Below are 15,404 nucleotides of genomic sequence, written 5' to 3'. Positions count from 1 at the left end.
TAGTTGTTTCTACTAAAACAGCTTCGGACGTTCACAGATACATACAATGTCAAGCCCAAAAGGTCACACAATCCAAAAAAGGTTTTCTCGGAGCAAATCGTCACAGCATCTTCCTAAACTAGATGATCGCTTAAAGTAAACTAGCTTGTTAGCCCATAAGACCAGTATCAATACTTACGTTACAATATGTAGCATTTGGCATTTGCGAATTAATGGCCATTTTTCTGCAATTCTCGTCTAAAGTTAGTTTAAGTACTGCCCTATTACCAGGCATAGTAATGTAATTAGAGTTGTCTATCTGAATTCAAATAGTATATACTTTAATTATTAAATTACTCATTGTTACAGCAAATTCTTTGCTGTCACGACAGGTCAAAGAGAATATCTAATTAATTTTCCAGAATTGAGAAATTAATAATTGATTCTGTATATAAGATGTAAATACACTCGGGCACGGTTCCCTCAAACTCCTTGGTACATGCAAAAAAAAAAAACAAGTTCGAGGAAATCGTAGTTGGATGAATTCGTGTCTTGCCATAACGACAATGCAGAAGAGGGGGTGGGGGCCGCATGGTTCAGCGTATGGTGTTTGGTTCATACACGAAAGGTATGGAGTTCGACTATCCACCGCGCTAAGTAGACTTGAGCAAGTCACCTCTCCCTAGCTCACTTTGCGGCGCAGCGCTTCGGCTGACATCTGGGTTATTCCAGTCTTTCCTTGGAATAAACCTTAAGATAGATTTACTCTTTAGGACTAATAAATGGAACCGACGGGGCAGCGTGGCTCAGCGGCGGTACAGTCTTTGCTTCACATCCGAAAAGTACCGAGTTCGATCACCCGCCGCTGCGCTGTGTGGTCTGGAGCAAGTCACCTCGCCTTAGCTCAATTTGCGTTGCCGCACTGCGGATCACGCCTGGGTTATTCAACTCTTCCCTTGGAATAGACCATAGAGACAAAAATCGCCCATGGGATGAATAAAGTGAATTTTATTTACTTTATTTTTTATTTTTTATTAATCACTTATTTATTTACGGAGATCACTTTATCTATGACCTGTTACAAGGGTTGGGGTTGGGTTGGGGTTTGGTTGGGGTGGGGGTATATATATATATATATATATATATATATATAATATATATATATATATATATATATATATATATCAACTGCGTCATAACTGGAAGCTTGCTCTACCTCTTTACCTTTCTTATCATTAGACTCCAGTCTACCTTCATTGATGATAGCATAATTATTATTTTATGTCATCCCGGTTCCCATTAACCCTGGATCAAAGTCGGGCAGGCATTTTCTCCCCTCAATTCATCGCTCCTTTTCTCCATGCACACATGAATTTTATTTCTATTATTTGACAAAAGGACGTAACTTAAAGCAAAGCATTGTGCGGCTATGTGGTCTTGTGGTATGACAGTCGCTTTCGGATCGGAAGGTCCTGAGTTCGAGCCTCGCTGGGCGCATAGTTGAGTCCTTGGAAAAAGCTCTTTACTCACATTCTCTCACCGTACTCATATGTAAAATGAGTACCTGGCTGTTAACAGCGTTGTCTCTGTCCGAAAAAAATTGTATTATCGCCTAACAGGCAGTCATGTCTCGTTCTACATGTTAAATGTTGCTGTAAAGCGCTTTGAGCACATTAAGTGGACATTGCGCTATATAAAAGCTCAAGATTCTTATTATTATGAATTTTGTCTAAGTTTTCTCCTTTGTGTAGTACATTCCACCATGATACCCGACTGAGAGGTGCGTCACATTTGTGAGTTTTTATCTTGTCGTAGGAAAACGTGTTCGGATTGGGACATTTTGACAAGTTAAGTATCATGTCAATTCGAATTTGTCAATGTTTAACCAGTTAATCCTCTCCTTACCAACTATAGGAAAATCGTCATATTCATTACGATACAACCAACAATTATTCAAATTTCTTTTGTACTTCATAAAATTTGAAGATAATGTTGTAGAGCATGTTTTGCTAAAGAAATTATTTTTCGCAAAAAAACTTTACTGCTACTGTGTTTGAGTGATAAAAATATAATATAAAATATATTTATGTGTTAGTTGGGTGTGAGGTTTTGGGGAAAATCCTGAACATGACTGGTAAGGAGAGAGTTAGCTCATTATTCTGGAAAAACACGTATTCAAAAATTTGGACAGAATACTCGTCCTTCAAATATCGCTAGATTAGAATGACCCTCAAAAGGTCCCAGGTTTGTGAGTATTTGCCAAGACGAGGGTCATTTAAATTGATCGATATTTGAAAGACAATTTTTCTGGCCAAATTCTTAAATACGTGTCTTTCCAAATTACGGCAGTTAACAGGTTTAACGTTGTGTGTTTTATTTTTCTGGCCAAGATGCAAAATTGTGTTTTATTTGACGTGCACATAAACTCGCAGATCTTATGACCAACCACATTTTTTTTTGAAACGAAAAAAAACTTGAGCTTTTATAGAGCAATATCTACAAAACGTGCTCAAATCTCTTTACAAGGTATCCCTGTACATCAGCAACACTTAACATGTAAGACGTGACATGACGCCTCTTGGGCGATAATACCATTTTTCGGACAGAGACAACGCTCTTAACGGCCAGGTACTCATTTTCCACCTGAATACGGTGAGAGAATGTGAGTAAAGAGCCTTTTCCAAGGACTCAACTATGCGGCGAGCTAGACTCGAATTCAGGACCTTCCGATCCGAAAGCGAGTGTCAAACCACAAGACCACATAGACGCACATTATGAGTTTGTTTTGACATTGTCGCAAAACAATATTTTGCGTTGGTTTGAAAGCATGTCCATTATAACATGGCAAAAAGATCGGTTTTATCAGAAGGCATTGGAATCGTTTCTGAATCAGAAGAAGAAAAATGATTCGATAAATAAGTAAAAATTACGCCCTTCTACGCCATATCCAGATTTCCCAGGCATTCATGAAGGAAAATAGATATCTAATCCGTCAAGCATAATATATCTAATGTCAACAAGAATCACCCATGTTGTACACGTGAGCTTATTGGGGTTTAATCATCTTGCTCAAGGGGGAAAAAAGACAACGAAATTGTCAGAGTCGGAACTCGTCCTCGGGACCTACTGGGACTCAGCGCAATGCATTAACCACCGGGCCACCCCCTCCCCCCTCCTCTCCCCCTTCCAATCGTACATTTCATCCCCCCCTCCACTCATACACCTTCCTCCACCCTCTACTCATATATTTATATTTATATATATATATATATATATATATATATATATATATATATATATATATATATATATTTGGACATTATTAAGGATTACGCCGACTGAGGACGTGGAATGAGCCCACAGAAACGAACGTCTCGGCCACAAAAATTTGTGAGTGACAATTTGTATTCTATATTAGCTCTAACCATCATTATCGAGCACTTTCGTACCTACGAGTACCCACCAACACTCATAAATATATATATATATATATATATATATATATATATATATATATATATATATATATATATTATATATATATAATGAAGTATCACATTTACGTTGTTTTAGCATTCTAGAGTTACATTTCACATCGATTTTACCGCACGTGGTAATGAGGTGTGGAAGAATGGGTGGTTTTATCAAGCGTAAAAGCTTAAAGAGGTTGATGGTTATGACAATTTAGGGGTGATGGTGTTTTGATGGGGGTTCAGTGTACTCATTCACACCTGAAAGTACACCGACACTCAAAATACACGAATTATAATGTAGTTTCTATGGTTTCCGATGTCGCAGTGATAGAGCGCTCATCTCACAAATAAAGGAACCGGTCTAAGATTGTTTAACCCTAACCCCCCCCCCCCCCTCCCCACCTATCCGTTTAAAATGAATAAAATTCCCTTTATTCATCCCCAAGGGGGAAATAATATTTAGGATCTATTCCAACTGGAGACTTGAATATCCCAGGCGTCAGCCACAGTGCAGCGCCACTCACAAAGCAATCTAGGATAGGTGATTTTGCTCAAGGGCATACACAGCGCGGCGGGTTGTCGAACTCGGTGTCTTTCGGGTTTGAAGCAAAGACCATACCGCTGAGCCACGCTACACGAATCTAGATAAAGCAGGCTAATGTCTCGTTCAGTTTCGCCCTTTACATTGCCAAAAATCGGTAACGTCTGTGAATCAGTTGTAATATTTATCGTCTTGCTATAAATTATAAGCAATGAGCGTAACAAGAGAGAGAAAAAAACGGATCATTTATACAGTGCAATATCAACTAAACGTGCTCAAAGCACTTAACAAAAGGTCTCTAACCAACAGCAACATTTAACAGGTAGGACGCGACATGACAGAAGCCTGTTGGGCAAAATTACACTTTTCTTACAGAGACAACGCATCTTACTGCCAGGCACTCATTTTACACGTACGGTGAGAGAATGTGAGTAAAGAGAACTCAACTATGCACTGTTCAGAATGGGACACGAACCCCAGGCCCTCCGGTCCGAAGGCGAGTATTATACCACTAGATCACATAACCACAAATAAAACGGATGATGATAAGATTGCGACATTAAGGCGTTGTTTCCCTGGTTAAAACACTGTGCATAATCCCACTCGACTCAGATATCAACGCTATCTATATTCAATGACTGAAATAAGTTAATACAAAACAGACGCCTAAAAGGTGATTTGTACAGTATGGAATAGATAAGGTCATTTGAAGCGCATTGAACACGGTGTGTATCACTGCAGAATTAAGTTTTATGCGTATTCATATTTAATTATAAATCTTAATTAAATCTTTTTCCTCTCTAAATTTTGCTTTTCTGATACTTTCAATTATACGTAAAAATATCCTTCTTACTCGGGTTTAATCTTTGCACTTCACCGACATAAAAAACGTGGCTTTTTTTAAGTATTCAACGGACAGTAGCAACCTCTTGCTCTATTTTCGATTTAATTAAATTAAATTGAGCTTTTATATAGCGCAATATCCACTAAACGAGCTCAAAGCGCTTTACAAGGGGTCCCTGTCCAACACTTAACATTTTGGACGGGACATGACATCTGTTAGGCGATATTACAAATTTTTTTCGGTTTTAACGGCCAGGTACTCATTTTACACCCGGGTACGATGATAGAATGTGAGTAAAGAGCCTTTTCCAAGGACTCAACTATGCACCCGGCGAGGTGTCCGAATCCAGGACCTTCCGATCCGAAAGCGAGTGTCATACCACAAGACCACAGAGCCTCACAATTAACAGGACGTCTAAAACGAAGTACTTGCTGATTTGACTGATCTAGATACCCAATCTTCCATGACCAAAAAACCCAAGTTGTTATGATTGAATCTGATTTGTTATTGTAAGCGATTACGTTACTTCATTGTTTCACAATCTCAAAATAGTATACCGTAGTATAGACTTTTGTTTGTTACGTATAGCAATGGTCACCAGCATAGTATTGATAGTCATAATAACAATTAAATTCAATTCAAAGGTTTATTTTAGGCAATTGCCAATAATATGAACCGGGCAGTTACAAATAATTTCAAATCAATACAGGTAAAAGGAAACTACCAAAATAATTAAATAGATAAATAAATAAATATGAATATAATCAATAAATAGACAGAAAAAAATAAATAGATAAATAAGTGATTAAATAAATAAGTAAATAAATGACAATAACTTGGCCATAATAATATATAAACACAAGCAAATAATTTTTCAGGAAACAAAATAAATAACATATTACAGCAAAACGACTAAACATCAGAACAAAATCAGCTTGTTCTACCCTGTTGTAATCCATTTATACTTACATTAATCAGAACCATCTCCCAACTATTCATCCATTCATCAAAACATCGCTTCATCTTCCAAACAATCCGCCTGTCGATCCATTGATCTATCCGCCATCCATTTTCCCAATCCATTCTCTTTTTTTATCAATCCAACCATCCGATTAGCCACTCCTCTATTCATTCATTCATTCATCCATTCATCCTCCCATCCACCCACCAATACATCAATTCATCCAACCACTATTCAAATCATACATCTATTAATCCAACACTCCAATAGCCCACCCAACCAACTGATCATTCATTCATTCATTTATTCATGAATCCATAAGCAAACGTATTCTTTAACGTTACATTTTTAAGACAACACATTTCTAAAAATGTTTTAACTAGGCACAATTCATCCAGCCAACCAACTGTCCATGTATTCATTCATTCATTCATTCATTCATTCATTCATTCATGCATTCATTCATTCATTCATTCATTCATTCGTCTATTCATCCATTAACACACACATTCTTTATCATTACATTTTTAAAGACAATACATTTCTAACGATGTTTCAACCATTCACAATTTATTCATTCATTCATTCATTCATTCACTCATTTATTCATTCATTCATAAGCACACACGTTCTACACCATTACATTTTCTAGGACAACACATTTCTAATTATGTATCAACCAGTCACAAGCCTTCATTCCCCGGGTGTCCTAAATGTCATTTCCTACCGCATTAAAATATATTTTTAAAACTAATAAAAACGCATTACGATCATCAATAAAGTAAAGCAGTCTGAAAATAGAACACATATTATGTTATGGGGAGCGAAGAGACCGAGTGGTTAAGGCATTGCACAGTGATCCGGAAGGTCCCTGATTCGAGTCCCGCTTCAGGTACTTTCGTTTTTATCCTTGGGCAAGATTATTAATTCCTTATTTACTCACTTGAACAACACGGGTGATTCTTGTTGACATCAGACATCTTGTTTGATGAATTATCTATATTCCTTCGTGGAATGCCTAGGCGACAATATCTTATGATGTCGTGGCGGAAGGACATACATTTTTAAAAATATTATGTTACAGCTATTTAAAAATTTAGTTATAAACAGTGATAGATAATTATAAATACTATAATTAAATTATTATTTCTTGTTAACACGCCCTATGCGGAAAAACTCCACTATCTATATTTTCAGCTCTTATTTATGACAGAGAATTGATTGCTATACAATCTCATATTTTAGCTTATACACAAATGAATAAATATTGTGATGTTTGAATCATTTCATTTTAGTAAAGAAGGTAAATAGGAGATGGATCTGATCTCAAAATATTCTCCATCATTATCTCTAAGAATCAGTATTAAAACCAATATTTATTTCTATCTTCTTAAACGTTCTAAACATGCGGGATTTAATGAAGTAAATTTTCCCTCAACGAAGAATTTAATGGCATTATGATGTAATTAAGTCAAAACTGTCTAGTTAATCGCAAACTTTCGGGAAAAGTATTTTGAGCTGATGTGTTCAATTGCTTTCTAATGTATTGTCCGATTATACCATCATCATCATCATCATCATCATCGTCGTCGTCGTCGTCGTCATCATCACTATCATTATTATCACCATCATCATCATCACCATCATCATCATCATCATCATCATCATCATCATCATCATCATCATCATCATCATCATCATTGTTATTATCATGATCCTATTCGTCATTATTATTATTATTATTATTATTATTATTATTATTATTATTATTATTATTATTATTATTATTATTATTATTATTATAATTATTATTATTATTATTATTATTATTATTATTATTATTATTATCATGATTATTATTATTATCATCTTATATGCATCATCCTTATAATTAGTATTTTATCACATCAAATAATAAGTGACATGATTAAACTTTGAAATATTATATTCATGAAAATAATCCAAAACAGTTACAATACTCCAACCCCAATAGCTGTCTATTGCTAAAACACAAAGAAATTTATCATCATGCTCCTCTCCTGATATTTAATATAAACACAAACTCGGTTAGAAACGTGATCTAGAACATAGGGGATCTGTTAAATTATCAGAGAAAACTGCCCCAAAATGCTTTAAACAGGCTTCAGGGTATGCGATAATGGGACAATAAGCAAACATCCCACAAAAGAGAACTTGAACGAAAATGGGGAAAATAGCCCCTGGAGGGAGAACTTGATAATGATCCTATCGCAGGATAACAAGTGCAGTTGTTTAGAGGTAGCGCTAGTTAAAAGGTTTTAAGTGTATAGGGGTGGACGAGAACAATGGGTAAATCTCTGGACCTCTTTGGACTGTATCAACCTTGACTGCCCAATGGGAAAACACTTTCCTTTTCATTTTCAGTGTTAAAAGGAATTTTGTGGCATTTGCAACGTTTTTTGTTTATAAATGACAAGACATATAATGGTGTAGTTAAAATATTTAAAAAAACCCCAAAAAAACTCTTTAGATTCTGTGTGCTTGGGTAAGAAACTCACAACATTGCCATCCGGAAATATGACAGACCAACACATAAAACTTTGTGTAGCCGTAAACGTTTATAGTCTGGTTAATACAGTTTAGTGGGAATTACTAATAAACACAGATGTCGAAAAACAATAACAAAGACCTGAGTGACGTCAATTTCGTTCTATCTATAGTTTATCTTTGTTTACAAATAGCCAATCTAAGCATGAAACAAAAAGGACTGTTTGAAAAAGGGTGCATAAGCGGATTCCAAAATAGAGTCTTATTGATCTTTACACTGTAGTGATTAGAATGTTAGACCAGCCTAGAACAGATACAGACACAAGATCCTGTTTGGATAGAGCTCTCAAATGGTTGTGGAACAGCATGTCAATAACTAATAAAAGCAATTCATATTGATTAAATAGTTTACTACAAAATATATATTTGACTGACTTCCATTCAGCAAAAGCATCAGTGAAAATGTCCTGTTCAATGTCTCTATTCAGATTATTCAAAAGATCTGGATAAATTGTTGTCTTATTCATTTTACATTTGATTTTGTTTTTCGGCAGCGTTGGTTGTAGTTGTGGTGGTGGTTGTAGTAATGATGATAACGATGATGATGATGATGATGATGATGATGATGATGATGATGACGACGACGATTATGATGGCGATAGTGATGGTTGTAAATTTGACAATATAAAGACTTAATGACGGCGATCAGGATAATAGGATGCAAACAGCCGAATAATATTTTTAATGATAAAAATGATAACGTTAAGAACGATGTAAAATGCATCACAGCTTTATGAAATGCATGGGACGAAGATGAAGCCAATGAATATCACACAAAATGATGAAAATATTGTAAGCGATGATAAAAAAAGCAAGGAGAGAGAGTGTGTGTGTGTGTGTGAGAGAGAGAGAGAGAGAGAGAGAGAGAGAGAGAGAGAGAGAGAGAGAGAGAGAGTTGGAGGAGGCAGGGTTATAATGGCAGAATATGATGTTAATAGGAAACGTTATGTTTTAACGTTGATTAATCCTCTTTCAGCGGGAGTGGACTATTATTATCAGGCATCATATTATCCTCGCGTTATTTTTATTATAATTTACCTATTAAGTAATAATTGCGGGCTTCATTTTAATTCCGAGTCCCATTCTTCGTGAGATTATTTATGGTTTTATTACTTAATAGATAATAATAGAAATAATGATTGTAATAATTTTTCGTTTGGCCATTAATGAGTTAAAAAAGAATTGCAGCTGTTGATGTCGAAAGGAATTCAAGACACGAGCTGCCGTCGTGTATTTTTTTTTCTTAAATTCAATTATTTTACGGAGCTGTTAATTAAAATGGAAAGGCCGTAATGAGTCCTTGTCAGACCGTGATGGGATAGGGAGTGATTGGGTTATCAAAAATAAAATGGGATATTTGTATTGAGTGTTTGTTGGGTGTGTGACGTATATTTGATGATGATAAGAAAATATATAAATGGAAAGTATAGATAGTTCGAAGATTACGTCACTCAGGTCTTTGTTATTGTTTTTTTTTTTTTTTTTGCCATCCGCGTTTATGAGTAATGCTCACTGAACTGTATTAACCTGACAATAAACGTTCATGGATACACACAGTTTTGTGTGTAGGTCCGTTATACTTCCGGATGGCAATGTTATGAGCTTCTTAGCCAAGCGCATACTATCTATATCTATGTCACAAGAATGGCTGAATATGTCTATTTTAAAAAGAAAATAAGCTTTTTTATTTGCGATCGTTTGTCCAGGATAATTTTTTAATGTTCATCTCCGGGGCCTCAAAATACCCATCAAATAATTGGAGAATGTCTATGGCAACTAAAATTTGAGGAAAATAGACTTAACTTCACCCACTTCAAGTTTCTTATTCTCTGCCCACAAAACAATACATATTTTATTGCTAAGTCCTCTAAATACCCAGTATTTGGGCAAAGATTTTTTTTTCTCAGCAATTGTTCTGCTGTAAGATATAATACCGAAAAGTTCCTCTACAATAAAAACATATTATCTGTCATTACACGGTTGCTTCATTGCAATTTCACGCACAGAAACGGTTATCTGCCAAGTAGTTTTGAACGGTTATACGTTGTTATTGAATGTCTTTTCAACCACGGATGTTTATCTCTATGTCTATGTTTTCAACACATACCACCATATATAAATTTCGACAACACTGAGAAACGAAAAGAGAAACAAAAATAAATAAGTAAATAAATAAATAAGTAAATAAATAAATAAATAAATAAATAAATAGAAAAAAAAAAACTCACCAGTTGCCGTGTTGCTTGTTCTTCTAAGACTATCCATATCATTCCTCAGATGAAGATCTCCCTCGGCCAGCTGGTTCGTAATGTTCTTCAAAGAACCGGCGTAGTTTGTAAGTTTACGACGAGCATCGTCAAGTTTTTGCGTCGCGTTCCGAACGACGTCTGCAAAGGGGGACGAGTCATGATCCCATTTCCCGTCAGACATCCTTCCATGGTCTGTCCCCTGTTTGCCTTCACGGAGTTCCTTATTGCTACGCCTCTTTCCATTTTGTCCATTTTTGTCACTACTATTTTCTTTATCCTCTTTGGTCGTATGAGGTTTTGTGGTGGGTTTCGTATTTTGCTTATCTGCCCCCGCATCGTCGCCATCACCACTGTCGTTTGTAATACCACCCTCAATTTCATTTTCACTTGAAACATGCGCAGTTGCAGCGTAAATATTTATACTCGATTCCGGCCCATCGCAATTGATTTTGATGGCATTATTCACTAAGTCCATCTCGAATTCACAGTTGTTTTTCTTTGCCGTCTCGGGGACGGGGAAGAGGGAGACGACTACCACCAACACCGAGAACAGCCAGCTCCAATTTTTCAAGGTTTCCATGGTTGGTAAGTTTGAATTGCTCAGAGACAAATCTGGTCTTTCATGGAACTAAGACATATTATGTTAACCGTATTCCACTGTAACAGAAATCACCAATATCCCTTTAGTTATTCCCAACTATTTTTCACGAGTTTCTATTTCGACGAAAGATGTGGAAATCACAGAATAAGTGAGGGTTACTAAACCTGTGGCGAAGTAGATCTCAACTGAAATGTAAAGAAGAAACACCTTTAAATGGTACAGTGAGAAACGGTGGAAATTGAATTTTCCTTTTATTATTATTATTATTATTATTATTATTATTATTATTATTATTATTATTATTATTATTATTATCAATTATTATTATTATTATTATTATTATTATTATTATTATTAATATTATTATTATTATTATTATATTATTATTATTATTGTTGTTGTTGTTGTTGTTCTTGATGATGTTATTATTATTATTATTATTATTATGATTATTATTATTATCATTATCATCATCATCATCGTTATTATTAGTTTGATTATCACAAAAAAAGAGAATTGTCTCGGGGTATATAGAGCGGCTATTGATGTTTTTGTTTTGTTAGTGCGACGGTAGACCGCGACTTCAGATATATTATAGATAGATGGAGAGGCAGAAAGAGAGAGAGAGAGAGAGAGAGAGAGAGAGAGAGAGAGAGAGAAAGAGAGAGAGAGAGAGAGAGAGAACAATTCACTCCATAGAAACCCCTTAAATCATACAGAACAACTACCTTAAAGCCTTTCAGACCATTAACCACAATTTCATTCACGCAACCCATAACATTTTCTTTAGTAAAACAACGTGCATGGGAGGTCTTGCATCCTCTCAAAGTCTAATTAACGGGAAATTATTGACACAGCCGCCTGTATCCAGGGTAGAACTACCGCCAACACGACAATGTCGTATCCGCTAACAGCCAAAATCAATTCCCCAATTACCAAAACCCATTGATTCAGCACAACAGGCTGTCCCTTCCGTTCAGTCCAATCCGTGGTTCCCCTCTTACTTACCTTTCGTTGATTATCGATGTACGATGAACGTCACTAATTGTTCACATCTCACAAAATTGTGCAAATAGATCACACCAAAATAAGCTAGAGCGCGACCTTTAATTTTGTTTTTCTACATGACCGATTACCTAACAGTTAGAGCTGTTAAATCACCAGCAGATTTTTGATTAACCAAAACATGGGGTTTATGACATAAACTCAAGTACTCTCGGACAAAAATAGTTGATTGTTTACAAAAAACAGAATGAACGAAGTTGACCTTACACTGTCCTTTGACTGCACAAAGCAAACGCGATTAAAATCAACCGAAACAACACACTTATCATTTGTAAAATGGCGGCTTCATTCTAAACAGACGTTTTTATTCTAGATGTATTTTTACCGAATATCTTCTACTCTCGAACAAAAATGATAACACAAGGAGGAAATGTCAAGATCCTTTTACTTGGGGACAAGTCGTAGTCCTTCATAGCCATTCATTCCATGGAGCCGGGGTATATCCTGGTTTCTATAGCGTGAAACGAACAATAGCAATTGCTTGCTATCCTTTGGATAGGACGATATTCTATCGCAAACCACTTTCCGCCAGATCCAATAGACCCAGATCACTTCTGGGTGGACAAGGGGGGGGGGGGGTCAGAAAAAAATCTCGATTGCACCCGAGATCGATCGAGGTCCCTTTGATTGTGAAGCGAGTACGCTACCAATTGAGCTGTCGGGGACCCCCACTTTGAGACAAGACGCGCCGACTATTTCTCTGTTCTCTATCTGGATTTTAAGTGATGTGTTAATATTTTATTGTTTTGTTTTTGATTTGATCTTCTTTTTTATTTTTTTTTTGCTATTGGCTGAAGAAGGGTTTTAAGCCCGAAATGTTCCGTGTTTGGTTTTTTGTTCTTTTTCGAAGATGTTATATGTTCATTTTTGTTCATTACGGCATTACGGTATAAGATAGGAAAATTGAGAATCCAGACCGTAAGATTAGGCTCGTGCATAGCCATGGCATTTTGGGTATTAATGGTAACGGGATGAATAGAAATGAAAAATTGAGAACCGTCAATGTAAGAACTGGCCTTTGCATAACCGCGACGTTTTAGACTCTACAGGAAATTGGTCCGTGACGGGTCACAGCAGGACTTAGGAAATGGGGGGAAAGCTCTTATGATACGGTTCCGGAGTTGTCCAAGGGATATGAGGACAAAGGACACTCTTTATTGGAATTTAGTAAATAATGGAAAGGTGATCGTGTCGATGGTTTAGTGGGCGAATCATCGCTTTTGGATCAAGGGATCGCTTGTCGAATCCTACTATACTTACTGGGGGTTTAATCAATTGTGACCACTGAATTTTGATTTCTGTAACCTTTATGCACATATTTGCTGGTCTGATAACCGTACGCAATTATGGGTTTGATTTAACATTGTTGCAACGGGCAATATATGGCTTTGGTTTGAGAGTATTTCCAGTATATCAATGAGGCTATTACAGTTTGGGTTATCAGACCTGCAAACAGTACACGTCATCGTTGTCCCATTCTGTTGTATTGCTTAACTTTAAAACGAAGATAGCCTGTACGATGTTTATGTATATAGCACTTTAAAACATTAACGTTTCATTATGTTGTTGGACTCGTTTTCTTTTATATCGATTTCTAAGAATTGTTTGAGTTTTAGTGTTTTTAATTTGTTTTTAATATACCAGATTCCAAAATCATGTAATTTGTACTGAGCAACCTTATGGAAATAAATTATCTCCAAAAACAAATATTATAATGGAAAACGGCTTCAAAATCTAAAATTTTACAGTCAATGAATTTCGAACAATTTATCATCTGATAAACAAATAGAATAAATATGTTACCGACAGCCGTCGACTTGTACCAATATAAATAATTAACTTTAACTGATAGCTTCATATAACGTGACCCACTGTCTCCTTTTCGGTATTATATCAGAATGAACCAGTTTCCAAAAAATGAAATTAAAGTATAGAAAATGATAGCTCCAAAATTTGAGAAATCAGTATTTTGATAAATTACGAATACCATTCATTTTCCCAAATGGGACATATCTAATAATATGTATTCAAATATAATTTTGTAATAAATCTATCAGTATCTGGTTCATTTTGACATAAGACCAGATTGGTGCGGCTGTGTGGTCTTGTGCTATGACACTAGCTTTCGGATCGGAGGGTACTAGGTTCAAGCCTCGCCGGAGCATAGTTGAGTCCTTGGAAAAGACTCTTTACTCACATTCTCTCATCGTACTCAGGTGTAAATTGAGTACCTGGCCTTTAACAGCGTTGTCTCTGTCCGGAAAAAAACTTGTAATATCGCCTAACAGGCGTCATGTCTCGATCTACATGTTAAGGGTTGCTGTTGGCTGGGGACCGCTTATAAAGCGCTTTGAGCACGTTTAGTTGATATTGCGCTATGTAAAAGCTCAAAAGCTCAATTGAAATGGAGGCTCACATACCATATTTTGTCAATCAGGGAGACAATCTGTTGTCAATATGAAACTGAAATATTAGGTCCCTGTCACTAGTGCAATACAAGAATCTGAAAAATAAAAATTTGATTGCTACCGATCCAGATAGAGCAGAAAGAAAAATACCAGAAAATAATTAAAAACCCCACAAAAAAAATACAACCTTCATCGATTAGGATTGAGGTAGTCTTAGGTTCGATCCTAAGTAGAGAAAGGCTGGTTATGGATGAATGATATGTTTTTTGCATATGTTTCTTTGAACTTTGTCTGGCGCTGCATCAGTCACACATTCTTGAGATTTTAAACTACTGTCACCATATTCTATCATACGTATCATAAGCGATCTTCTTCTTCTTCAAGTACCAAGTCTGTGCCAGACATCGGTGATCAGGGTACGCCATTCATCTCTCTGATCAGATAACCTCAGAAAACTAATATTACTCTTCACTTTCTTTGTCACCCAACTGTTCAAACTATTCAAATATCTTTTTCTTGATCTACCTTTACTCTTTTAACCTTCTATCTTTCCTGTGAGAGCAAGATGTTCAATACATTTATGTCGATTTAGATGCCTAAAAATTGCATTTGTCTTTTTCTTATTGTGCGAATTAATAACCTTTTAGTTTCAGCTTTCTCTAATATCATAAGCGATAGCACATTGTAAAATTGGTTC

At 35.9% G+C, this 15,404-nt stretch overlaps 1 protein-coding gene across 1 annotated transcript in view; it reads right to left on the bottom strand.

The window, feature by feature from the left end:
* Positions 1–15,404, bottom strand: part of LOC144967839 (noelin-3-like) — a 94,246-nt gene that overhangs the window by 19,029 nt on the left and 59,813 nt on the right. The window contains exon 2 of the mRNA XM_078905521.1: positions 10,613–11,419. Coding sequence (XP_078761647.1) covers positions 10,613–11,213 — 601 coding nt within the window. The 5' untranslated portion in view covers positions 11,214–11,419. The remainder of the gene's footprint in view (positions 1–10,612; positions 11,420–15,404) is intronic.

The sequence above is a fragment of the Berghia stephanieae genome, chromosome 3, assembly GCF_034508935.2.
Source record: "Berghia stephanieae isolate SIO BIC M18660-M18661 chromosome 3, UCSD_Bste_1.3, whole genome shotgun sequence".
Classification (NCBI taxonomy): domain Eukaryota; kingdom Metazoa; phylum Mollusca; class Gastropoda; order Nudibranchia; family Aeolidiidae; genus Berghia; species Berghia stephanieae.
This window is presented reverse-complemented; position numbering and strand designations above follow the sequence as displayed.